This window comes from Periplaneta americana, chromosome 4 (genome assembly GCF_040183065.1).
Source record: "Periplaneta americana isolate PAMFEO1 chromosome 4, P.americana_PAMFEO1_priV1, whole genome shotgun sequence".
NCBI lineage: Eukaryota > Metazoa > Arthropoda > Insecta > Blattodea > Blattidae > Periplaneta > Periplaneta americana.
The window spans coordinates 119,124,584-119,151,305 of NC_091120.1; the positions used below are offsets into that span (position 1 = coordinate 119,124,584).

Sequence of the window (26,722 nt, forward strand, 5' to 3'; positions counted from 1 at the left end):
AGAAATGATCGGGACGAAATTGAAATACAAACTGCTGAGCCATTTATACCCGAACCCACGCTTTCAGAAGTCGAAATTGCGATGGAAAATCTGAAAAAGTACAAGTCTCCAGGTATCGATCAAATTCCAGCAGAATTAATACAAGAGGGTGGAAGTGCATTATATAGCGAAATTTATAAACTTGTACTTGCTATTTGGGAAAAGGAAATTGTACCAGAACAATGGAAGGAGTCCATAATTGTACCTATTTTTAAGAAGGGGAACAAAACCAGCTGTGGTAACTTTCGAGGAATATCACTTTTGTTGACGTCGTACAAAATTTTGTCCAATATTCTTTTGAGAAGATTAGCTCCGTACGTAGATGAAATTATTGGGGATCATCAGTGCGGTTTTAGGCATAATAGATCGACTATTGATCAGATTTTTTGTATTCGACAGATAATGGAGAAAAAATGGGAGTATAAGGGTACAGTACATCAGTTATTCATACATTTCAAAAAGGCATATGACTCTGTTAAGAGAGAAGTATTATATGATATTCTTATTGAATTTGGTATTCCCAAGAAACTAGTTCGACTAATTAAAATGTGTCTCTGTGAAACATACAGCAGAGTCCGTATAGGTCAGTTTCTATCTGATGCTTTTCCAATTCACTGCGGGCTAAAGCAGAGAGATGCACTATCACATTTACTTTTTAACTTCGCTTTAGAATATGCCATTAGGAAAGTTCAGGATAACAGGCAGGGTTTGGAATTGAATGGGTTACATCAGCTTCTTGTCTATGCGGATGACGTGAATATGTTAGGAGAAAATCCACAAACGATTAGGGAAAACATGGAAATTTTACTTGAACCAAGTAAAGCGACTGGTTTGGAAGTAAATCCCGAAAAGACAAAGTATATGATTATGTCTTGTGACCAGAATATTGTTTTTTTTTTTTTTTTAAATTTATTTGACAATTTTTGTACATTAGTACTATCAATTGTGCTTAAATAATTAACGTTACAATAATATGAGACTTGTGGAGAGAATATTGTACGAAATGGAAATATAAAAATTGGAGATTTATCCTTCGAAGGGGTGGAAAAATTCAAATATCTTGGAGCAACAGTAACAAATATAAATGACACTCGGGAGGAAATTAAATGCAGAATAAATATGGGAAATGCCAGTTATTATTCGATTGAGAAGCTTTTATCATCTAGTCTGCTGTCAAAAAATCTGAAAGTTAGAATTTATAAAACAGTTATATTACCAGTTGTTCTGTATGGTTGTGAAACTTGGACTCTCACTCTGAGAGAGGAATATAGGTTAAGGGTGTTTGAGAATAAGGTGCTTAGGAAAATATTTAGGGCTAAGAGGGATGAAGTTACAGGAGAATGGAGAAAGTTACACAACGCAGAACTGCACGCATTGTATTCTTCACCTGACATAATTAGGAACATTAAATCCAGACGTTTGAGATGGGCAGGGCATGTAGCACGTATGGGCGAATCCAGAAATGCATATAGAGTGTTAGTTGGGAGACCGGAGGGAAAAAGACCTTTGGGGAGGCCGAGACGTAGATGGGAGGATAATATTAAAATGGATTTGAGGGAGGTGGGATATGATGATAGAGACTGGATTAATCTTGCACAGGATAGGGACCGATGGCGGGCTTATGTGAGGGCGGCAATGAACCTTCGGGTTCCTTAAAAGTCATTTGTAAGTAAGTATATATATATATATATATATATATATATATATATATATATATATATATATATATATACCGGTACTGCATACCTGCATGTTAATTTGATAGCAGATGTGTTAGCTACTAAACTTTCGTTGAACTGGAACTGTGGCTTGAGACAGGATCCCTAAGACCTAAGAGTCATTAACCATCAACCAGTGCTCAGTCAAAGAGGGATAACAACAGCAATAACCTTACTTTCAAAGAAGATAGTGCGAATTCCTGGAAATTGAGTCCGGAATATGCTGAACATGATCCTGTCTCAGAGTCTACGATGCCTAGGGTAGAGGTATTGAAAGAAAGTAACAAACGAAAATATTGTCATTTATATTTGGACATGGAATTCACTGAGTTTGCTGATGAACGTCCACAGTGTGTGATATAATAACAAAGTTTTTCTCAATAGTTCTATGTTCCCTCCCAAGCTTAGACGGCATTTCTCACTTCAAAAATTCACAAATAAAACATCAGACTACTTCGAAAGAAAAAGTGACGAACTCCATGCAGTTCAGACAAAATTTTATGTCGTGTAAAAAAAAACAACGAGAATGCACTGAAAACGTCGTACTTGGTTAGTCATGACCAGGCTCTTGCTGGTAAACTTCACCCATGCTGAAACTCATGAAACCACTATTAGTGAAGGTAGTGAAGTGCATGTTGGGCAAGAAAACTGCAAATTTGATTTCCAGTGTGCACTTATCAAATAACACTGCATAATCGTATCCAGAATCTATGAAAAGGTGTAAAAAAATATCGTGATTTCCCGTATCAGTTTAACGAAATTTTTGCTACAACTTGACGAATCAACGTACGTTGCCAGATTAGCTGTGTTAATGATGTTTGTGCGGTATGAATTATCAGGTTCTTTCATGAAATATTTTTTTCTGCAAGCCATTGATTTCCTCTACAATCGATAGTGAAATTTTTTCTTCTTAATTGAAAACTCGATACCGCGGGACAATTGCATTGACGTGTGCACAGATGGCACGAATGCCATGGTAGGTCCTGTTGCTGGCGCTGTTGCAAGGATCAAGAAGGGTTTAAAAACTGCACAAGTAGTCATTGTATACTACACCGACAAGGGGTTCGCAACGAAAAAAATGCCAGTGTTATTAAAGCAGGTACCGTATTAGACAATGCCGTCAAAATTATCAAATTTAAGGCACGACCTTCGCAGTGTAAGCTACTTAAAATCCTGTGTGACGATATGGGTAATATACAGAAGTAATTGTTAGTAATATTACAAACAGAAGTGCGATGGTTGTAGCGTGGTAAAGCGTTGTCCCGTTTGCATGAACTTCGAACGGAAGTTTCTTCACTTTTGAATGACCAAAACAATTTGCTAGCAGATTATTTGAATGATCAGGAATGGTTGTACAAATTATGTTACTTGGCAGACATTTTTCAAAAATGAATTGAGCACATACATACAAGGTAAACAGAAGACTATATTCGATGCTGATGACAAAATTGTCGCGCTAAAGAAAAAGATAGCGTTCTACATAGAAAGCGTCGACAATAAGGATATGACGTTTCTCATTGACTTCAAACTTTAAAGAAGAAGAAAACATAACAATAAATGACTCATTCATACCAGTAATAAAAGAACATCTTGACAATATGCTTCAGAATACAAATTCATACTTTCCAAGAGACACTCGGGAATTGATTCTAAAGAAATATGAGTAGGTTGTAGATCCATTTCCAGTGATGTCAAAACCAGCAATCCTCACTGCTTCAGATATGAGGTCGTTATAGACATGGTTTCGGACAGCCACTGTCAGGCATCATTTAAAAGCAAACCATGTCCCGAATTTTGGCCTAAGTTAGGGGAGGATCTCTTAATATTAAATTCAAAAGCTACATTTCTCTTACTGTCTTTTGGTACTATGTACCCTGCGTGAAACGACCTTTTCGAGATACACAGCTACAAAAACAAAATATCGAGCTTGTATGGACACAAAAGATGATTACGTCTTCAACTGACTTCTAAGATTCCAGACATTGACAAACTCTGCTGCAAGGAACAGGCACATTCTTCACATTAACTTCGAATGTACATGTAACATTGTAACATTTGTTTAATATCGTAACTACTTGTTATATAATTTTGTAGATTTAAATAATATTATATCCAGTACATTTTTACTATTGTTTCCTTTATTAATATATATATATATATATATATATATATATATATATATATATTTCCGTATATGTATTGTGTGAAATATGCTTCATAGAAGGTAGTCAGATAAAACTAAAATGTAAACATTTCTTGGGGCTCCACGAGAAACTTTTTCTTCAAAAAGGGCTCCGTGGCTGAAAAAGTTTGGGAACCGCTGCTCTAGAATATGCCATTAGGAAAGTTCAGGAAAAGAGAGAGGGTTTGGAATTGAACAGGTTACATCAGTTGCTTGTTTATGCAGATGAAGTGAATATGTTAGAAGAAAATCCACAAACGATTAGGGAAAACACAGGAATTTTACTTGAAGCAAGTAAAGAGATAGGTTTGGAAGTAAACCCCGAAAAAACAAAGTATATGATTATATCTTGTGACCAGAACATAGTACGACATGGAAATATAAAAATTGGAAATTTATGCTTTGAAGGGTGGAAAAATTCAAGTACCTTGGAGCAACAGTAAAAAATATAGTGGAACCTCAATGCATCGTTCCCATTATCGTCGTTTTCCCGCCTTTTTCGTCCGCTTTTTTTTTTTCATCTCGGAAGTAGTCCCATATAAAAAACATTATTTTTTCCCAGTTCCATCGTTCCTCGAACTATCGTTCTATAACATCGATCGTTGAGAAATCATGGTCCTGATGCCATACTTTCCCGCATGCATGGTTTTCTTTTATTTTGAAAGGGCGAAATTTTTGCTCTCCATTACACTAGTCAACAACATTTTTTGTGCCGACAAACAGAATGCTGATTATTACCGAGTCTGATGCGCTGATTACGAATATGTAATCAGATTTTTTCCATCACGTCAGGTTTCTGAGCACTGGAACAATGTTATATTTTATGAACGGCGATAAATACAGTGTAGGCGGAAAGTTACTAGGTATTATTAATTGGCTGTAGAATTTTTAATATTGATGGAATCATAATGAAAATTGTGTGTACATACAGATCATTAAATAGAGTTTGAATTTTTGTGCGTTCGTAGTATAGATTGTGGCCGTGAGGGGCTGTTCGCGCAACAATAGCAAAGATGGTCAATCACTGTTTGTTCACGAGCGAGCGGAGATTGCTGCATGCTATGAAGTGTGGAATTCCGTTGTTCTCGTTTAGAGATGGTGGCATACGGAGAAAGGAAGGAATGCCACAATCCGTCCAGAGAGAATAAAGAATTGGACGCATGGATTTGGGGCATTATCACCAATGCCCCATGCAATTTCCTCTAGAAGACTTTGGATTCCATTACCGGCCACTTGAGGAAATTGGTGGAAGCCACAGGTGCCTACGTTCAGTTATGATGTATGCATATGTATACCTATTTAACAAGGTACACATGAAATAAATTTCAATAATTTAGCATTGTAAATATAGAACTTATACACATTTTTCAATACCTAGTATACATGTAGCGCTTCTTTGATTTTTATCCATTATATCAAGTCCCCCTTCACTTGACACGTCTGAATCATGGTTTGTTGATACTTGAAAGATAAGACAGACTTACAGGTTGCCTGGTAATGAAAACAGAGACAGTCAATCTGTACTTTGTTTAGTTCGGGGTGTAGAGGTTTTGTTAGTAGTGTGAGCTGTTCTATGTGAAATGAAATGAAGAAGCAAAGGCATAGTTGTAAAAAATTTCCGTACCAATGGCATGGAGTGAACAAAAAAATCACGAAGATGACTGTTATTTCTGCTTAACCAATGTTACTGGATCTTCCTAAAAAATAAGAGACTCATTCAGTATCCTAATCTCCCATCAGCTATAAGACCAATACCTCATAGAGAAAATTTATCTGTTCCCATTCCACCTTCTACATGGCAAGAAGAATCGGAATCTGACATGTCATCTGATGTTTTGCAGTCTTCTACATCAAGGAATAACGTCTACATTCCAGATGAAGAGAGAGAAGAAAAGTCACATTTAATAACATAGGTGGAACTCAACGATCTGGTACGTTGTTTGTACTTAACTAAACAGCTGGCTGAGCTTCTAGGATCTCGTCTTCAGAAATGGAAGGTGCTGGATAAAGATACTAATGTTTCAGTATTTAGAAACAAATAAGGATATATTACCATTTTTCATAGTTACAGATCCTGGAGTTTGTGCATGCAGAGGTGTAAATGGACTGATTAAAACTAGGTATTACACATAATGCTGAAGAGTGGCGCTTAGATACTTCTAAAATTAGTCTGAAAGCCATTGTGTTACACAATGGCAATAAACTTTCCTATATATCTGTACCGTGCAGCAATGAAAGAAACATACGAAAACATGTGTCGTATTCTTGAAGCCATTAAAATATGAAAACAATTGTTGGCATATTTGCGGGATCTTGAAGTCTTCTACTTGGAATGCAGAGTGGATTCACTAAATATCCTTTTTCTGTGCCTTTGAGACAACCGAGATACTCAACACCACTATATAGTCAAGGAATGACCGAGAAAAGAAGATTTCACTCCTGGGAAACATAATGTAAAATTTAAACCTTTATTTGATCCACAAAAAAATATATCTCCCTCCTTTACACATTAAATTAGGGCTCATGAAGAACTTTGTGAAAGTGTTGTGAATGGGTTTCTCAGCAACAAGAAGGAAGAAAATAATTACGAATTAATTCAGACTCTCCTTAAAATTATAAGAATTTGAGATGCAGGATGTATCTCAAAATTCACTTCCTGCATTCTCATTTAGATTTTTTCCTTAAACCTTGGGTGCAGCGAGTGACGAACAAGGGGAACATTTTTACCAAGACATTTTACAGATGGAACAGCATTATAAAGGGAGATGGAATCCATCTATGATAAGTGATTATTGCTGGTTCATACAAAGAGAGAAAACTATAACATACACAAAAAAGTGTTTTAAAGTGACACCTGCCATCCACTATGTAAATGTAAGCAGCCATTAACATCATTATAACATGAAGGATACTTTATTTTTAGTACTTACAACACTATAATTGTGGAAGATTATGTTTATGCATTCTGCATTAGATATTAAAAATGTGGAACTGCTTAGGTAGTAACGAACTTTTCACAAGCGTAATAAGGGTAATAACTGAAAATCTGAGGCGGCTGCTGCTGAAAAATGGGTTCTATTTTTGGATTCAGCATAACAAATATGTGGATAGTAACAATGTTTCATTTCGGCACAATTTTCAAAGTTAAAATTTGTTGACTAATTATTATCTCTGAAGCAAGAGAATGCAGAAGACTGCGATCCGGAGACTATGTCAAACTTCGCAAAGAAACGTAAAATGTGTTATGCTGTCATGATATATACATGATTCTCCATCTTAGTGCAGCACACAAACTCTCCACATGCATTTGGTATAGTCTGTTAATGTGGAAATTAGTTACTACGTATGTGATCTGTGCTATGAAGACAGGTATTAGATTCTGAAAAGGAATACAATTTTATAGTAACTTATCGATTAATCATATTTTTCCACACAAGAATGATGTGGATGCATATAAACACTTGATAAAGTATTATTATGGAATATATTACGCAGTCTCTTACCTAACAAGATTTGTCATCTTAATGCTGCGACTTGTTTTAGAGTTGGCTGTGCTACAACACAGACGCCAATCTCCACAGTGGCAAGTGTTTCTGTACATTGTTTATGTTCAGTACAGGTTTATATGCTTAGAAGTGTACAGGAGAAGTATCTTTGTAGGGTTACTAAAGAGCTCGACAAGTTTCGACATTATTTTCGTGCGATATGACATAGTGAAGTTACTATAATTTGTGACACAGGTTCTAGTTGTATATAATGCAACAGTATGGGATAATGGAAGCCTGCCTACTTTAAACAATAGTATTAAATTTATGGGAATAGATTTGTAGTAACACATATCTGCATTCTGAACGTATCACGAATCTAGGTTTATATTTTATTTCTGTCTAAATTATCACTAATGACCAACATCTTGCAAGGAACAGCAAACTAATTTCTACTGTGTACATCATCCTCAACACGCACATTACTTAATACGATGGTGTGGAAGATGGTAAAATTTTACCTTTCTGTTTACTGCAGTATCGTTCTTATCAGAAATTCACTACAGAATTCAGGTGTAAAATATGTATGAAATGGAAGCTAATTGCAGATTTTTTCTGCAAGAAATAGTGTACATAATGTTCTAATAAAGATGCATTCAGTGTAATCACCATTCGGTTGTTCATTTTATACCCTATTTAAGCAAACAAAAGATTTTTTATTGCAAGTTTGCAAACAAGAATAAAATCTTACGAGACATGTCCATTATGATTTTATATTTATGATTATTGTTAAAATTAAATACATCGATTATGTGGGTATTGCCCCTTAAATTATCTAGAGAACAGTGGGATACATTCATAACTCTGTTGCGTCTATTATACACTTGAATACAGTAATTTTTATGGTTTTCTGATATGATCGTTTTTATTCCGTTCCCCAAAAAACGATGAATCAAGGTTTCACTGTATAAATGATATTCGAGAGGAAATTAAACACACAATAAATATAGGAAATGCCTGTTATTACTCAGTTGAGAAGCTTTTATTATCCAGACTGCTCTCAAAAAATCTGAAAGCAAGTGTGTGTCTAATGCTCAATATTTAACAGTGAAGTCATTCTCCTTCTTGCTTCCCAATATTTACATGTAAGGTCCATAAAATTTTCCAGGGATTCACAGATTTTTAGATGTTCCATGTCCATGGCATCTTCTTTATTGCACAATAATATTTAGCAGAGTCCAATAAGCCAATTCGATGTAGATATTTTGTAAGACAGTCATGACCAGTAATCAGTCTGAACATGGTCACAGCAGATTTTCGTGGTAGATCAGGAATGGATTTTAAATCTTGTAGCATATTGTTCCAGCTTGAATTTTGACGTTCACTTGGAGAATCAGTGTGGTAATTGCTGTTAACCATTTTGGACTGATGAGTTAGGAAAACTAAAAAATGAAAGAGAAGAAGCCAGGAAGACAGCTGAAATTAATAAGGATAAAGAAAGCCTACTTGCTTGGAAAAATAAAGCTGCAAAGTTTAAAAAAAAGCGTATTAAATGCTAAAAGAATTTCACTTAATAAATTTGTAGAAAATTTAGATTACAAACAAGATAGTAGCAAAGTTTATAAATATGTATCCATCACACAAAGAGAATCTATTTCCAAACAACCAATAAAACATGGCCACACATATAACAGATGATTGTAAAATTGACTCAAAGTTTAATACTCATTTTTCTGCATAAAAAATCTGAAAACAATACAGGAAATTACAGAAGATCATGAAGTACCAAATTAAAAATAAGCAAGCCCAGAACTTGAATGCTAAAAATATAGATGATATTTTTCACATTGATTGAAATCTTTCAGTTGGAAACAGCTCTTTGTAAAACCGATAACAAAACTCCAGGCCCAGATAATATTCATCCCAAATTTCTCAAGAACATCAAAAAAAAAAAAAAAAAGAGAAAGTTGTTGATAATTTGACGACTGCTAAAATTAACAACTTATTTGTTTATATGCAATATTACCTAATTGTATATTTTTTTCTGTTCATTTATTGCTTTTTAACGATACTTCTGGACTGCGAAAGCTATATATTGTCGGTATGTTCGCACAATAATGATAATGAAACAATGCTGGAACTACTGTAGATCGGCAGGAAAACAGATTAAGTTGAAGAAAATTTACTCCGCAACCTGTTTGCCCATCAGAGATTTCATGAGCTTTACCGCATGTCGAACTCAAACCTATTTACTCCCAATTGAGCACCCACGTGCAATAATGGGTAAGTATGAATATATTTCGTATCTACTTACCCCATTATTGCACGTGGGTGCTCAATTGCGTGTGATACTATATTCGTAACATTCACAGTCCACACGTGTGTAAATTACATAGCCGAAAAAGCAGTTGTGGTGCTTTGTGTGAGTTCATCTCCTTTTTGTCTTATATAATAAGTTCATGTTGAATCTTTCGTACACTACTTTTAACACTTGAATGTAAATAATTGATTAAAAAACTCAACACACTAGAACAATATGAAATATACAGACACACTAAAACACACCCTGATCAAATTCTCAACATACAGATCAATTTCAGAACATACACTATTTGACACCACTTTTCAACAATCGAACGCACCCACACAACAGGCAGCGAAGTTCGGGATGACGCCGAGATCTAGTAGGCTCTGAGAATGGTGTGAAGAAGCACCGAAACAGCTGTAAGCCGCATATGCTTACACAATTAACACGAGTAAGATCGCCATTTAATCAATTATTCAATACTACTAAGTCAGGATATTAAGGACGGATTTAACAAGAAAAAAAGGATACACTAGCCGTATTTGTTGACCTTAAATCGACATATGATAATGTTCGGAGATACAAACTCATCATGAAACTTCAGCAATTGAGCATTAAAGCCAATATGTTAAGATGGATATCCGAGTTCATTACTCAAAGATATTGCTGTACCACCTATGGACAGATAACTTCCAAATATAAGCAAACACATCTTGGATTACTGCAAGGTGCTGTATTAAGCACAGTATTGTTTAATATATACATTAATAACCTACCACTACAATTGGAAAAATCTAGTGTTAAAACAGCACTTTTTGCTGATGACTTGGTCATTTGAACTTCGCAAAAAACAAACAAATTTGAAAAACTCCAAGAAATCATACAGTAATCTCTAGATGAACTTAAAATTTGGTGTTCAAATAATGTCAGTTAATACCGGAGAAAAAAATAATAATAATAATAATTCCAACTCTACTCATTATTAAAGAAATCAGTTGAAGTAAATCTTAACTATAGTAATGCTAAGTTACAAAGAACAGACAGTGTTTGTTATCTAGGAGTACATTTTGATAGTAAGCTTACATGGAGAAATCACATTAACTATATAAGATAGTGAGAAGGCCACCAAAAGATTCAGACTACTGAAGAGACTAGCAGGAACCAAATGGGGTTGTTCAAGGACTACACTAAACACAACCTACAACACTTACATCAGGACTGGGCATCGGGAGCAGATCCAAACTCTAAACGGGGACGCTTAATATTCATCAGTCACTGAATCAATGCTGCGCGGTGTTCGGCGGGGAAGAAGAGAAATCATATGGCTCCCGTGAGAGAGCAGAATCCGCTCTTGCTGCCCAGGCCTGACTTACATAAAACCTGTCCTAAAACATGGTAACGAAGTCCTCATAACTGCATCAACTAGTAATAAACAGATACTGGAAAGAACACAAAACCAAGCCTTGCGTCTCATCACTGGGGCAGTTAAAACCACTCCTATTGAAGCCATACGAATAATTACTTCTAACAAGCCAATTATGGTAGATCTTGAAATTCAAGCCCTTCTAACTTATGAAAAATTAAGACAACTTCCAAATTCTGACAAATGGAAGAGATATAACTCCACATCTACACTAAAGTTTCAAAACGGATTCATACAGGAAGTCGTAAAGATTAGGGAAAATCTAGAAATACCAACTGGAAAAGAAAATATAATACTTCAGTATAATCCAATAAATAATTTCAGAGTGAATTGTCATCTCGATCTAGATGAAATCTTCCACAAAAGTGTTACTCACTCAGAAATAGCAAAATCCATTACTCTTCTGACTATTAACACAAGATATCCACAGGATGATTGGGTACATATTACACAGATGGCTCACTCATAAATCCAGATCAAGGAGCTGGAGCAGGTGCTACTTGTCCATATTTTTCATTTTATAAAAATGTTGGCAAATGTGCAACAAATTTTGATGGTGAACTTGAAGCTATTTACGCAGCTGTCCAAAATGTTTTTCCTTGGTTACAGAAATGCATAAATATAGTTCTCTTATCTGATTCCAAAGCTGCAATCCAGGCAGTAAGAACAACTACTTTTGTTAAATCAGAAAAAATTAAGGAAATCCACTGTATGTTAAGGCAGATTCAAAATTTAAACAAAACCTTAATTCTTCAATGGATCCCAGCCCATTGTGGAATATATGGTATTGAGAAAGCTGATATGTTGGTCAAGAAAGGAACTAGAATAAACGTAAAGAAGAATTACAGTTTTTCATATGAGTCCATAAAACGAGTTATCAAAAATCTGAAAATTAGAATTTATAAAACAGTTACATTATCAGTTGTTCTGTATGGTTGTGAAACTTGGGCTCTCACTTTGAGAGAGGAACAGAGGTTAAGGGTAATCGAGAATAAGGTGCTTAGGAAAATATTTGGGGCTAAGAGGGATGAAGTTACAGGAGAATGGAGAAAGTTACACAAGCAGAACTGCACGTGTTACATTCTTTACCTAACATAATTAGGAACATTAAATCCAGACGTTTGAGATGGGGAGGACATGTAGCACGTATGGCTGAATCTAGAAATGCATATAGGGTGTTAGTTGGAAGACCTGAGGGGAAAAGACCTTTGGAGAAACAAAGGCGTAGATGGGAGGATAATATTAAAATGGACTTGAGGGAGGTGGAATATGATGGTAGGAACTGGATTAATCTTGCTCAGGATAGGGACTGATGCCAGGCCTATGTGCTCATAATGTAGTTCCGTAACATCGAGTTTTTTTGTAACAGCAAGTATTTTGTATAACAGGAGTATGTAATGTAGCAGTGGTGTTTTGGAACAGGCCAGTGAGCATAGAGCTCAGTGGAAGAGCCACGTACAACTAGTACATAATGTAACAGTGGTATTTAGGAACATGTACGTACGTACGACTAGTATGCAATATAACAGTAGTGTTAAGGACAGTGGTATTTAGGAACATGTACATACGTACGACTAGTATGCAATATAACAGTAGTGTTTAGGACGCTAAATGATCACATACTTCCCTGTATGCCATGTGATGCAGTACGATCTCATAATGAGTCGTGATGTGAATTCCTGGAAATTAAATCTTTTCTAATGCTAAATTGAATTCGTAGATCAGATTTGTTAGAAGCAGGAAATGTAATGTAATTTTAAATTATTTGTAAATTGGTCACGAAATCGAAATGGATCCCAGTGGTAAATAAAACCTAACCTATTTTTCCTCTTCTGCTTAGCTGAAGGTCACAATAGTGTTCAATTTCTCCAAAAATTAGTAAATAAAAGCTATAATCATTTCGGCCGTGCTAAAATTCATATTAATAATGTACCGTCATGAAGAATAATAATCTCATTGTAATGAAATATGAAAATTTACCGTTGTACTTTTTTTAAACAAAAGAACTTCAATAATACAGTCATGTCTCAACAGACTTAAGTTTAATTTCAAGAATTGGTAATGAAATTAAAACTGTAAAATATTTGCAAATAAAACATAACCTATATATTTTCATCTCCCTCGATAAAATTCACAAAGTAGTTACTATAATACAGGCATTATGTTATTTGATAGAATCTTGTACTCAATTAACATCAGTTCGAAGATAATGTGTACTTTTTTAAAGACGATCTTCGTATCTTTACTATTTATCTTTTACTTTAGTTTCCAACATTTATTTCAGTACAACGAAAGGATTCCCAATTCTGCTTTCAAACAGTGGCGCCAACTTATATGGCCTCGTGGGATCTGAGCCCACCCAATAATTTGTTGTGTTGTGAGATTTAACTTATACCTCAAATGTCTGAGCCCACCCACTGTATTTCCAAAAGTTGGCGTTACTGCTTTCAATAGTACCAAACATGTTCCGTTCTGTGGAACAGACGTCATAATATAGTTCCAAAGTGAAACGAGTATTTGTAACTGCAAGTATTTCGTACTAGCTCAGAACAACACTGTTATTTTGGAACGTAGTATTCCAAGGTGCCGTTACTTTTTGGAACAGTTCCAAAATAACTGTTACGTTATTTTTTCCCCACCTCTAACGAAGCCCTTTAAAAGTTAAAAACTATAAAGCATTAGACAAAATTTGCATACCAGTCTCCAATTCTTCCTCTTCATCTTCCATAAAAAATGAAGCCTTCATGAGCTGAACTTTGTGTGTTGGAGATCCAACTTCTTTTGCTAATTGCATTGTGGGACTCTGCTGCATCTTTTCCAGTTCATCATCTGAAAAATCAAATAACAGAAAAATCAGCTAACAGTGATCAACATCAAATCATGAAATAGGCCAACACATTGTTCCAACGTCCTAGCTTTGCTCCAGTATTTCTAAATTCCTTCTGAAAAATAATATTTGACTGCCAATGCTTGACTTACTGAATTTATTCCCTTAACTAGATCCTCTGCTACTCTGGAAATGTGAAGATTTTCAGTTCTAATAAAGCTTTATCTCTCTGGTAGAAATTAATACACCAAATGAGATATCATGCTAAGGATGATGATCAGCAAGGATGAATTGAGGACATCACCCAAATAAGGGCATATAGAGCAAAATGTGGTTCTGATATAAACTAATTTCTATGTTTGTCAGATGTCAGGTTCATCACATTTGTGTCGAAAAAGTTTTTCTTCATTGTTAAATTATCCTTTTTCGACACAACTATGATGAACTTGACAACTGACAAACATTGAAATTAGTTTATATCAGAACTACATTTTACTCTATATGCCCTTATTCGGGTGACGTCATCAATTATGGACATGGGTGGCAAGTAAAATTTGTTTGTTGATTTTTCACCAAGGTCCAGGATTCTATAACATGTAGCATATCTATCCCCTTTAAAGTAAGCTATGTAAACATTATTCACTGCTCTTAAGAAGCAATTGTACCTGATTGTATCTACACCTACATGCCTTGGACCTAATGACAAAGCACAGTGAACAGTCTACCATAAAGAGTGTTCGTCAGGAAAATAATGTGTTTTGTCCCATCATATACCCTCATACTAACAATAGAGGACCTTATGCTGTTTAGCATACCATTATCAAACATTTCCATTTGTCTACGGATTCCTTCTTCCATATCTTGATCATCTTCCAAGAGAACGGGAACAAGGCTTCGAGGATGACTTGTTATATCATTGGGCAGTAAACCATCTGACAATCCGCGTGATATCTGGAACAAAAACCAAAAAAACACAAATTCTTTGATATACCTGGAAACTTTTTTTTTTTTTTTTTTTGGCTGACATCACACATATTGGCATGTAGCTTAAGAACCTGTTCTGAGGCTGTAGCACTCATTAGGTCAGATTCTGTTCACCAGTATGATACGATGACAAGAGCATGGAAATGGCAAGATGGATGAACATGAAGGCAATAATGATAGTGAAATGACTACAGGATCTGAAACCGAAAGTTACCCAGCATTTGCCTTAATGTGTTGAGGGAACATCCCAGAATAAACCTAAACCAGACCTGCCCTAACTATGATTTGATCCTGGGCCTACCAGTTTTGCAGTCAAGACACGCTAAATCACTATTTCAAAACAGTGGATATGCATGAAAACTAAATGTCACAATACTATTACATACAGCACAATTATGACATCATCATCATCATCATCATCATCATCATCATCATCATCATCATCATCAATAATAATAATAATAATAATAATAATAATAATAATAATAATAATAATGCTGATGACAGTAACTAATAGAGGTACTGATTATTGTACCATAATATAATGAAAATATAACATTTTTATACAGGATGTTTCAGAATTCAAAAGAAGAAATTTATATAGTTATAGAAGGGTTGTAGACAAGCAATTTCAAGTAGGAAACTCAGGGTCTCCAACAAAACTATTTGAGTTATCAGTTCTTAAAGCTGTTTACATTTGATACTCATCCAGTATTAAAATTGAAATAGGGTTATAGAAAGGTATGCATGGGTGGTTTTGGGCCTTATTAGGGATTGGATGAAGCCAAACTGTTAGGCACACAGAATCAGATGCAATGTGGCGCAGCACAACACAACATTTGGTCTGATGGTACTTACTGTATAATGTGATGCATACAGAATCAGACATGACAAGATGGTCTCAAGCAACACGAGAAGACAATATTGGACGAATATTTGAACTTGGTCATAAGCAGACATCTGATAGGTGCAGCATACTGCACATACATGAGTATGCCATGTCCATGAACTCAAAGCAGAAATGTTTAATACACCATAACACGTAACTCCAGTCGGGTCTCAGTCAACAAAAGAAAACCCTCTTTAATCAAAAGTAGCAATATTAATTTTAGTGAAATTTTTTAAACCTTTCTCATCACTTCTTATTTCTTGCATGAGCTCATTTAGGTCACGTCTACCCAAAATCTACATTTATTCTGTTATTCCAAAATCGTGAAAATGCACCATGACGCCATTTTCTAGGCTAGGGCAGTTTCCCAAATTCAAACAACCAGAAGATCACTTGTCGCGAGCAGAAAGTGTTAAGCTGTCGCGAGGCATTGTGAGACACTATAAAGCAGTCACTGTCAGATAGCACGATTCTGGGCAGCAGGAATATTTCTTATCAGAGGGCAACAGTGAGCGGGCAAAGAGGGAAGGTTAAGTGGTGTAGAGATAGTAGGAACCACTGGAAGTACAGTGTTGTCTGGTCTGAGAGTATTGTGTACTAGTAATCCCTGATCAGTATCTAATAACACAGGTCAACACAGATTTTCCTTTTTTGGTTTTGACACTTGTTTCATATTCACTTTGTTCACCTGACTCCAGAAATGTCAACGGTTTTGTCCTATCACATACCAATTTTTAATAATTTCAGTATTTGTGATTATTAAGACATTAAAAAATACACAATATCTCCAATTAAATAGGAACACAACAATTTATTTGAGAGTACACAATCACTCTAATGTTGTTAATTTTGCATCACTGTGTTGTTAGAGGTGACAATATTTTATGATCAAATGGCAGCACTTTCAACTGTTGTAATGGCGGACATTAGAGAAAAGTTACATAAACTAGTTCTGAGAAGTCTATTCTATTGCAGTGTGTTTCTGTGGACTATTTGGTGTGGTTTAGTTTGTTTGTTGTGCTATATCCATGAACAGAAGCCAGAGTTTGAACGATCCAGATATATTTTGTTATATTTGTGGACGTTTCATGATTGCAAAACAGAGACACAATATAACTTCACTTGTTAAAAGCGTTTATTTTGCTTATTTTGGAATTAAGCTGGGCGATCAGGATAAACCATGGGCCCCTCATAAAGCTTGCAGTGTTTTATTGCGGAATTAAGTAACAGGTTAAAGGGAAAGAAGAAAGCCCCTAGTTTTGGAATTCCAATGGTGTAACATGAGCCAAAAAAACCACACTGACAACTACTATTTTTGTATTTGCAAAGTTAAAGGCTTCAATACAAAAAACAAAAAAGGAATGATTTATCCTGATTTGGAATCTGCTTACACCTGCACCACATGGTCTTGATATTCCTGTACCAAACCCTCCTAATGACCTTCATATATAGCATTCTGAAACAAGTTCTATACCTGTCGAGTCATCTGAAGATTCTGATTGGGCAGACACACAAGGCATGCTCCAACCTTTCACACAAAATGAGCTGAATGATTTGATGAGAGATTTAAATCTCCCACACTTCAGAACTTATAGCTTCAAAGCTGAAAGAGAAGAATCTGCTAGCTTCAGGAACCTACGTAACCTTTTACAGAAATCGAGAGAAAGATCTACAACAGTATTTTAACCAAGAAGACACTTTAGTACATTGCACTGACATTCCAAACCCCATAAAATTTTAAAAGCTGAATACAAAACAAATGAATGAAGGCTCTTCATCGATTCAAGCATGAGAAGTTTAAAAGGTGTGTTACTACACAATGGTAACCTTCTAGTATCAGTTTCAGTCGCTCATTCTATCCATCTCAAGAAAACGTATGAAAATCTTGAGCAGCTACTCGAAAAAGTCAACTACAAGGAACATCAATGGATGCTCTACGGTGATTTGAAGATTTTGTGCATGTTGTTAGGACAACAACAGGGTTACGCCAAGTACCCATGTTACATATGTGAATGGGACAGTCGACATAGACAGAATCAATGGACAAAACGAGAATGGCCTATAAGACACACACTGTTACAAGAACGTAATGAAGAAGAGCTTAGTAAATCCTGAAAAAATTCTGTTAGCGCCCCTACATATAAAATTTAGCTTAATGAAGCAATTTACTAAGCACTGAATAAAATGTATTTCCATATAAGTTTTTCCCTTGAACATTTATATATTACAATAAGTCATAAGTTAATGTGTTAATAATTTTGATGTTCTAAAATCTGAGCTGTATTTATATTAAGGAAACAACTGAATCCAATGTGTATTTGTGTGTTGGTCATATGGTTCCCATATATTGAATATCGTCAATTTAAACATGTTATAAAGATATGTATTACATGTAATTTTTTAGAAACGTGATGTGATAAACGGAAGTCATTTCTGTAATCCATACAGTTTGAATATACAAAATCAGTTATTAGATTTCAAAAAGCTCTCATTTTTTTTTTTTATTTGTAGACATGTGTAATTATTTCATTGTAGCTACGATAATTTAAATTTTATTTAATACAACAGCTATGACAAATGAGTGCAGGACAGGATGTCACCGACAAAGATCACTGACACCTACAGCTTTAATTTTAGGAGGAGATGTTTATGATTATGGCAAGGAATGGAATTGCAAAATGCTTAATTTATAATAAAGTGCTTAATAGATGAAGAAATACAATTGAAATGACATCATACTACTTCAGAAATATGAGGAAGCAGAATACTTAGAAGTGATAGAAGATATTTTTAATTGGTTTATTTTATGACACTTTATCAACTGTGATGGTTATCTAGCGTTTCAGTGAAATTCAGGTGATAATGCCAGCGAAATGAATCCAGGATCCAGCACCAGAAGTTTCCCAGCATTTACTCTTAATGTGTTGACGAAAAACGCTGGAAAAAATTCCAGGCACAGTCAGACAGGTCACAATCGGACATGCTAACCATTTCTCCACATCAGTGGATGATAGATATAAAGATGATGATGTTATAGGCACTAAGTAATTGTTATATTCTTATGTAGAAAAATATTTCTTAGGAATTAGTTTTTAAATCAGTTCATAAAAGTAGTATTGGTATATTACTACTGTATAGTCCGGGTCAGCTTACTTCACCTTAAGGGTGAAATCTAACCATTTTTCCCCCATTACTACATACAGTGGCAGTCAAAAAAAATAGAGCCATGCTCGTTTGAAGATAAAGAGGCGGATGTCTACCTACTTCTACCATGCGTACACAGTTCTGCGCAGCAGTTGTTATTAGTTCATGTAGCAGTAAACATCTATACACCACGCTGACGTCCTGGAATAATAGTTGCGTGTCTGTAGTAGCACAGAAGATAGAAAGGTAAACACAGAATGTTAAAAAAAATAGAGTTACGTAATTTCATGTAAATATACTAGTGTTTTTGAATAGCCACTTTTTTTTATTACCATGCATCCATGGTATATGCAGTGTTTTAGGTATATCTTTCAACTCAGAACATATTTTTATGCAGAAGGGGAGAACAAAGAATACAACTGAAGATCAATGCAGTACTATGTTTCGTTTGTGGCAAAATGGCACCAGTATGAATCAAATTGCAAAGCAACTAAATGTTTCCCGTAAACGCATACAGAAAGCAATAAAACAATCGAAACAAACTAAAGCGATGTCCAAAAAACGAGGAAGACCACGAAAAAGTTCTCTGCGTCAAGACAGACTGATAGCTAGAGCAGTTAAAAAGGAACCTTTCTTAACTGCACCACGGTTGAAAGAGTTATTATCAAATGAGAACAGTCTGAATGTATCAACATCAACTGTAAGACGACGGCTGTGTGATGCGAAACTCAATGGTCGACTAGCCAAACACAAGCCTCATGTGTCCAAACAAAATATCAAAAAGTGATTGGCATTTTCTAAGAGACATAAGGATAAAGATGATCGTTGGTGTCATAATGTTTTGTGATCAGACGAATCTAAGTTTAACAGATTCACCCGATGGGAAAGTGTACGTAAGGCAGCCACCAAACCAGGAAAACAATCATAAATACACCATAAAAACTATCAAATATGGAGATGGTAACATTATGGTATTGGGACGTTTTTCATGGTTCAGTGTCAGTCCCATATTTCGCATCAATGGCAGAATGGATAAGGAAATGTATACAAGTATTTTGAAAGATGTCTTGTTATAGTCGGAGGCACCGATTTTGGCAGATGACCTCAATGACATTTCCAGTAGGCAAGCCAATGTTTTGTGAGAACTGTGAGAATGAATTGCGATAAGGCTGTCTGTCCTTGTTTATATGTTCACACTCGCCTCTCGTATCATTATTATTAATTAATAAACACACCACGGTACAGTCCGACTCAAAGAATACCTTAAATACATGTAAATGACTTTCGTTCGCAATGATTTTACAATACGTCTCCTACATTTTCTAAATTAAAAGGAAAAAGCATTGCATTGCGCATATATGAAGAGTCCACTGCAAGAATGATGGATGTCATTCGGAATACATTTTGCAGGAGAATCAATTGAAAGTTTGAAATGTTTAGCGCTCAAAGCTTAACTGTGATTTTCCGATCATTACTGGACAATGACTATCACTGTTAATGCCATATAACTCTGTATGTACATTCTATATGTCTTAAGCTATGCATTGACAGTCTTGGTTCATTTTCGACAAGAAGTGACAACCATCATTCTTGCAGTGGACTCTTCATATATATAATCCTACCCTTACCAGATCAATATACAAGATTTGTCCAGCAATAATCTAGGGATCTTCTACTGGTGGTGCGACAATTCAAATTAATAAAATTACGATTCTTCTTATTAATCAAAATATAATTTGGTTAATTGGGTAAAATTGCATTCTGCGGAAGTTAGATTTATATAAAGGTATAATAAATAGGATTGTTATGGATATTACAAGGGCAATAATTTCTTAACACGCACATTGAGAATAGAACAGAGAAGAAAGCATTTTAAAATATTCAAAATCGTACAAAATATCGGAGCAACTAATTTTCCCTGCACAAATTGCACCAATTGAAAAAATATAATTACCATTCACAATAAATACTGTATTTTATGGATTCTAAAAGGTTGTTTATTAATCTAGAGGTACTGACTGATGACTATACTAAATTCCAGCACAAAATTCATTCAGACTATGTAGAAATTACATTTTCGATTTTACTAAATGTATAGGCCTACTATCAAAAGGTGTTACATACCCCCTTAAATACTGTACATGTGTTACCTGTGTTTATGTATATTTGCAGTATCCAATGTTTCATTTTTTTAAATATAATTCATAGTACTGAAACTGCCATATTGAATTAGCACAAATTGTATTATTCGTAATTTTCGTCTCGAAAACTCCTAAGATATCTTATTTAATTTTTCACCCATTTTTGTCCCACTCCACCACTTCAGGGACAAAGTCGAACAAAATAATACCTTATTCGTATTCTGTGATCACAAAGATCCCCAGATATCGACTTTCATCGAGATCGGATGACATGAGATTTCTTACTCCCTTTTGCCTTTTCAACAGTACCTTAGGATATGGTATTTAAAAAATCTAGGAATGTTTAACCAATATTGTAGAGCATAACCTTCATTTTAAATTTTACGTCTCTAGTTAAATATACTTTAGTGAATTTTTAAAATCGTCAACTCCTTTCTCTCTGTTCGGAAGTAGTTTTAAATTTAAAGGCTCCACGTTTGCTGGTTAAAAAATAAATTGGTATAATTATTTCGATTATTACTGCCTCCCATTTTCCATCTCTTAATGTTCGTATTTCGTAAAAGTCAGTGTTATCTATTGACTAAGGATTAACTTATTCCCACATATATATATATATAGATAGATATAAAACATATTTCCATTTCGTACAATATTCTGGTCATGAGACATAATCATATACTTTGTCTTTTCGGGATTTACTTCCAAATCTATCGCTTTATTTGCTTCAAGTAAAATTTCCGTGTTTTCCTTAATCATTTGTGGAGTTTTTCCTAACATATTCATGTCATCCACAAAGACAAGAAGCTGATGTAACCCGTTCAATTCCAAACCCTCTCTGTTATCCTGAACTTTCCTAATGGGATATTCTAGAGTGAAGTTAAAATGTAAAGGTGATGGTGCATCTCCTTGCTTTAGTCCACAGTGAATTGAAAAATCATCAGATAGAAACTGGCCTATACGGACTCTGCTGTAAGTTTCACTGAGACACATTTTAATTAATCGAACTAGTTACTTGGGAATACCAGAGACACATACAGACTACTGTAATATTTGTTTAGTTTTTGGAGGTGACTGTCCAGAGTCAAATAGAACACTCGGGTGTGCGTGTTTACTCTTATGTCCTACCCATTCCAGCTGCGACAGAGATAACCGATCTTGCAGCGGTGAGGAACTCGCTCTCGAGTTCACATTAACAAAATCCATCTGCCAAAATCCGTGGCGTGAACTATACCATATGTCGAAGAAAATATGCCACTAGTATGGCAATTCATGCATGACAACGATCCGAAACATAAGCTGGAGTAGTAAAAAACTTCCTTAGAACGGTAAATGTTTGTGTATAGGAGTGGCCACCGCAGAGCCCTGACCTAAATCCTATTGAAAATCTGTGGGATATTGTTAACAAAAGAATTGATCGTTCAAAGGCCACAAATCTGGACCAACTGTGGGAAGCAATCCAAAATGCTCGGTACTCACTTCCAGTAGGTTTTTGTCAGAAGTTAGTAGACTCTGTCTCTGTGGGTAAAAGATGTCGTGCTTTTTTGAAGAGTAAAGGATATCCAACCAAATATTAAAGTCAGACATATTGGAGTAGTTTTTCCTATTTTGTAGCAAGTGGCTTTATTATTTTGACCTGGTACATTATACGTATATAGCACAGATTTTTTTATTATAAAGATTAATGCAAATAAAGGTCATTACGTTTAGTTTATGTTGTCTTGTACATTATACAAAATGACTGCATTAATAGAACAATTGTATGTTGACTTCACTACCTTTCAACATGGCTCTATTTTTTTGACTGCCACTGTATGCTAGTGGATTGTGGTGATTTGGTTGAATTTTCTTTTGCCAACTTCGTTTCGAATTTCGATACTGACAAATACTACAAATGGTAGTGATTTTGTAATTGGTATGTTGGCAGCTGAGACAAACGTTGTGGGTACTGGAGTTCCATGGAATTAAAATTATACTAGATTTCTGAGTCAGTTACTGGAAGCTAGTGAAATCTGAACATATTAATAATTAATTAAGATCAATATTAATATAGAAGTTATTTTGTGTGTTGTGGTTATAATCCATTATAATCAGGTAAGTTTTCGGAGTTAGTACTAATTAATAATTTCATGTGGTCAAACAAAGTACATTTTTAGGTTAGGTCTCGTGAATCAATGTTTTGTCAAACCAATGAATTTCATATTGCCAGACAAAATACCTAACATGTTGATCCCCTTCTCGTATAGTTTGCCTACGAAAATATGTTACACATTATTGAACTATTTAGAATAACTTATCATAAATGTAAAGTACAGTAAGTAAATAAAGCATTCAGTACGTAGGATCATGTGATATCTGATAACAGTTGGCAACACAGCTTCCTGTGGACAAACACATCCAGGAACGGTAATCTTCCATCTGATTCTATTTCCATCGTAAACTGGATCTGTTTGTGGACCCCATTTAGATGGTTAAGAAAATCCCTTAGTGCTGGTTCTCCATGTCTCCACACCCAAATGTGTCGTCCACGTATCTGAACCAGCATTCTGGTCTCCGTGTCGTGGCCTTGAGTGTTGTATCTTCAAAGGACTCCATGTAGAAGTTGACAACCATCGGGCAGAGAGGGCTGCCCATGGCTACTCCGTCTGTCTATTCATAGAAGTCCTCGTTCCATTGGAAATACGTTGTAGTGAGCACCAGTTGGAATAGCACTACAATGTCCTCTGGGAAGATGTTCTTCAGTAGTTCTATGGTTTCTTTAATTGGGACTCTGGTAAACAGAGACACCACATCAAAGCTGACCATAATGTCTCCAGGTTGGGTTCTCAGTGTTTGAATCTTCTCAATGAAGTGGCTGGAATCTTTGATGTATGACGATGTCTTGCCTACAAAGGGTTTTAGTAGGTTGCTCAGATATTTGGCTAATGTGTACATCGGTGACCCGATCGCATTGACAATCGGCCTGAGTGGAACATCCTGTTTGTGTATCTTAGGTAGTCCATACAGTCTTGGCGGTAGTGCTTCCGACTTCTTGATTGTGCGTTGTATTTCTGTTGGAATCGACGAATTCTTGATTAGGAGGTTGGTCTTCCTTAAGATGACTGAGGTCGGATCCCGCGCCAGTTTTTTGTATGTAACTGGATCTAACAAGTCTCTTACTTTCTGCATATAATCCTCTGTGTTCAGGACTACTGTTGTGTTCCCTTTGTCCGCACCTAGGATTACGATGTTGTCTTTCTCGTTCAAGGTCTTTATAGCCTTCCTGCGTGTTGCAGTATTCTCGCCGTCTCACGTCGGATCTCTTCTGATTGCGTCCGAGCTCAGATTTCTGATTCCCGACTCTATATTCGCAATGATATCTTCAATTGGTACCGTCCATGGCGTTACCACATAATTCCCTCCCTTCACCAGGACTGTGATTTCCTCTGGTGAAAGCATTGCGTCAGATAGGTTCACTACAGTGCGTCTGGTGTCCGTAGTATCTGTAACAGCCTTGGTTGTAGTGAGGTTGTTGTATTTCTTCTTCAGACGTTCGGAGACTCTGTGCAGATTGGACTCCATGGTAACATATGTCATTCTATCTATATTGCCCCAGTCTTCTATTTTCAGGCTGTTACTCAGACGTATGTGTAGGACGTACAGGTTGTAGTCATTCATGGCTAGTTCCCGACGGGTTTGATGGATCCGTTCTTGTAGCAGGGCTTTCTCTGTCCTATTATAGATCCGGTGAGATGAAGCCGTTTGGAACTGGCGTTTCATACTCAGGAATTGTGGGATGACTCCTATGTCTCGGCATCGTAGAAGGAAGGAAGATCTATTATATATAATATATGATTATAAAATATATCACGACTTATAATAAGTACAACTTATTTGGACCGAAATCTGCAATTGAGACGAGATTTAAGTTCGACTTATATATATATATATATATATATATATATAGTATAATTAGGCTGTAAATACTAAGCATATTTAAAATATTTACACCAGCATTATGTCGGTAAATTAGTAGCCTACTCTGTAAACAACACAATGCGTTAAGTTATCCTTTTTCTTCGAATAGGCACTTTAATTACTAATGAAAACTACGTCAGTCTTCACTGCTGATGGGTGTCCCCATCTTAAATAAGACATGCCAAACCACACATTACACGATGTTTTTGCTGTCACTTGCCACTAATCATTAAGTGCATAATTGTATGCAGTGTAACAACACACAACCTATCCAAATTCTTTTAACACATTTGCTTCATTTCTGTGCCCTGGCTTCTATAATGTTCTATACAAATTTCCTTCTAATATGTACATGGATTTCTCTTTTAGTATAAGACATGTTACTGAATACAGGGGGCAAGATTTCGGTACTTTGCAAAGTTGTAAGAAATATGGAACTCTATTGGTAACAATGATGAAGTGGTGGTTCAAGACATAATGAAAATATTATTTCAGCAGTTGAAGTGAATTGTAAAGTGATGTAATTATATACAAACAAGCATTTGAAATGGTATATGAGCTAAGGTAAACCATGCAAATTCAGGTAAAACAAACACTATAATACTAATAGAAAGAATTTCTCTATAAACTGCGAGTTTTTTCACACCAGTACAGATTTTCTAACTACATCGCAACCAAGTCAGAAATATCTCCACGTTTTAGAAAAACATTAACAAGGCTTACACAAACTTCCAAAATTAGGGTACATGTTAAGTTCCTCGAGGGCTCAGCTTCATAGACCTCTTACTTACATACTTACAAATGGCTTTTAAGAAACCTGCAGGTTCATTGCTGTCCTCACATAAGCCCGCCAATGGTCCCTATCCTGTGCAAGATTAATCCACTCTCTATCATCAAATCCCACCTCACTCAAATCCATTTTAATATGACCTTTGGGGAGGCTGAGACGTAAATGGGAACATTTACGTCTCAGCCTCCCCAAAGGTCTTTTTCCCTCCGGTCTCCCAATTAACACTCTATATGCATTTCTGCTTTGCTGTGGTCATGCCAGATAATCAGTCTAGACCTCTATCCTTATAAAATTCATATATTTCAGTCACTAACATTTACTAATGGATCACAATGATTGTAGTAATTATTACACAAATTTTAGTATCAGACCTTCATATTAGTAAATTAAATTAATATTAAAGAATGTTCTTAGTGGTTTAATGTTGACGAGGTTTTCCACTGGATCTGAAGTGGGTCAAACACAACAAAGAGCAATGGACTTTTTAAGAACCAACAAAAGTCTTTATCAAGATTCCCCTTGAAAGTGACATAAAGCCAGAAATCCCATGTCAGTCTTAAGTTGCTTGTACATGAACAAATTTGTTTTTCCAATTCAATACTTTACAAGAAAACTTGTCAAAGATCGATTGATAATGAAAACATTTGTCAAAGGCTGTTTCACATTGACAAGATTTTAAAACATGTGCTTCAAATTATGTAGACCTACTTATCAAATATTACAATACAGTAAAATCCCTCATATCCGGCACCCAAATAACCAGCAATACCAAAACAATGGCATTTTTGGCTAATGCAAAAAGAAAAAAATAGTCATTCTTGAGAAAGGAAGAGTCGGACGA

General features: G+C 35.5%; 1 protein-coding gene across 4 annotated transcripts in view; it reads right to left on the minus strand.

Annotated features, from left to right (window-relative positions):
* Nup98-96 (nuclear pore complex protein Nup98-96) overlaps positions 1 to 26,722 on the minus strand; it is a 431,225-nt gene that overhangs the window by 179,975 nt on the left and 224,528 nt on the right. For all 4 annotated transcript variants that reach the window (XM_069823886.1, XM_069823885.1, XM_069823884.1 and 1 more), the window contains 2 exons: positions 14,795 to 14,930; positions 13,850 to 13,981 (listed from right to left, as the gene is read on the minus strand). In XM_069823886.1, the coding sequence (XP_069679987.1) occupies positions 13,850 to 13,981; positions 14,795 to 14,930 (268 nt within the window). The remainder of the gene's footprint in view (positions 1 to 13,849; positions 13,982 to 14,794; positions 14,931 to 26,722) is intronic.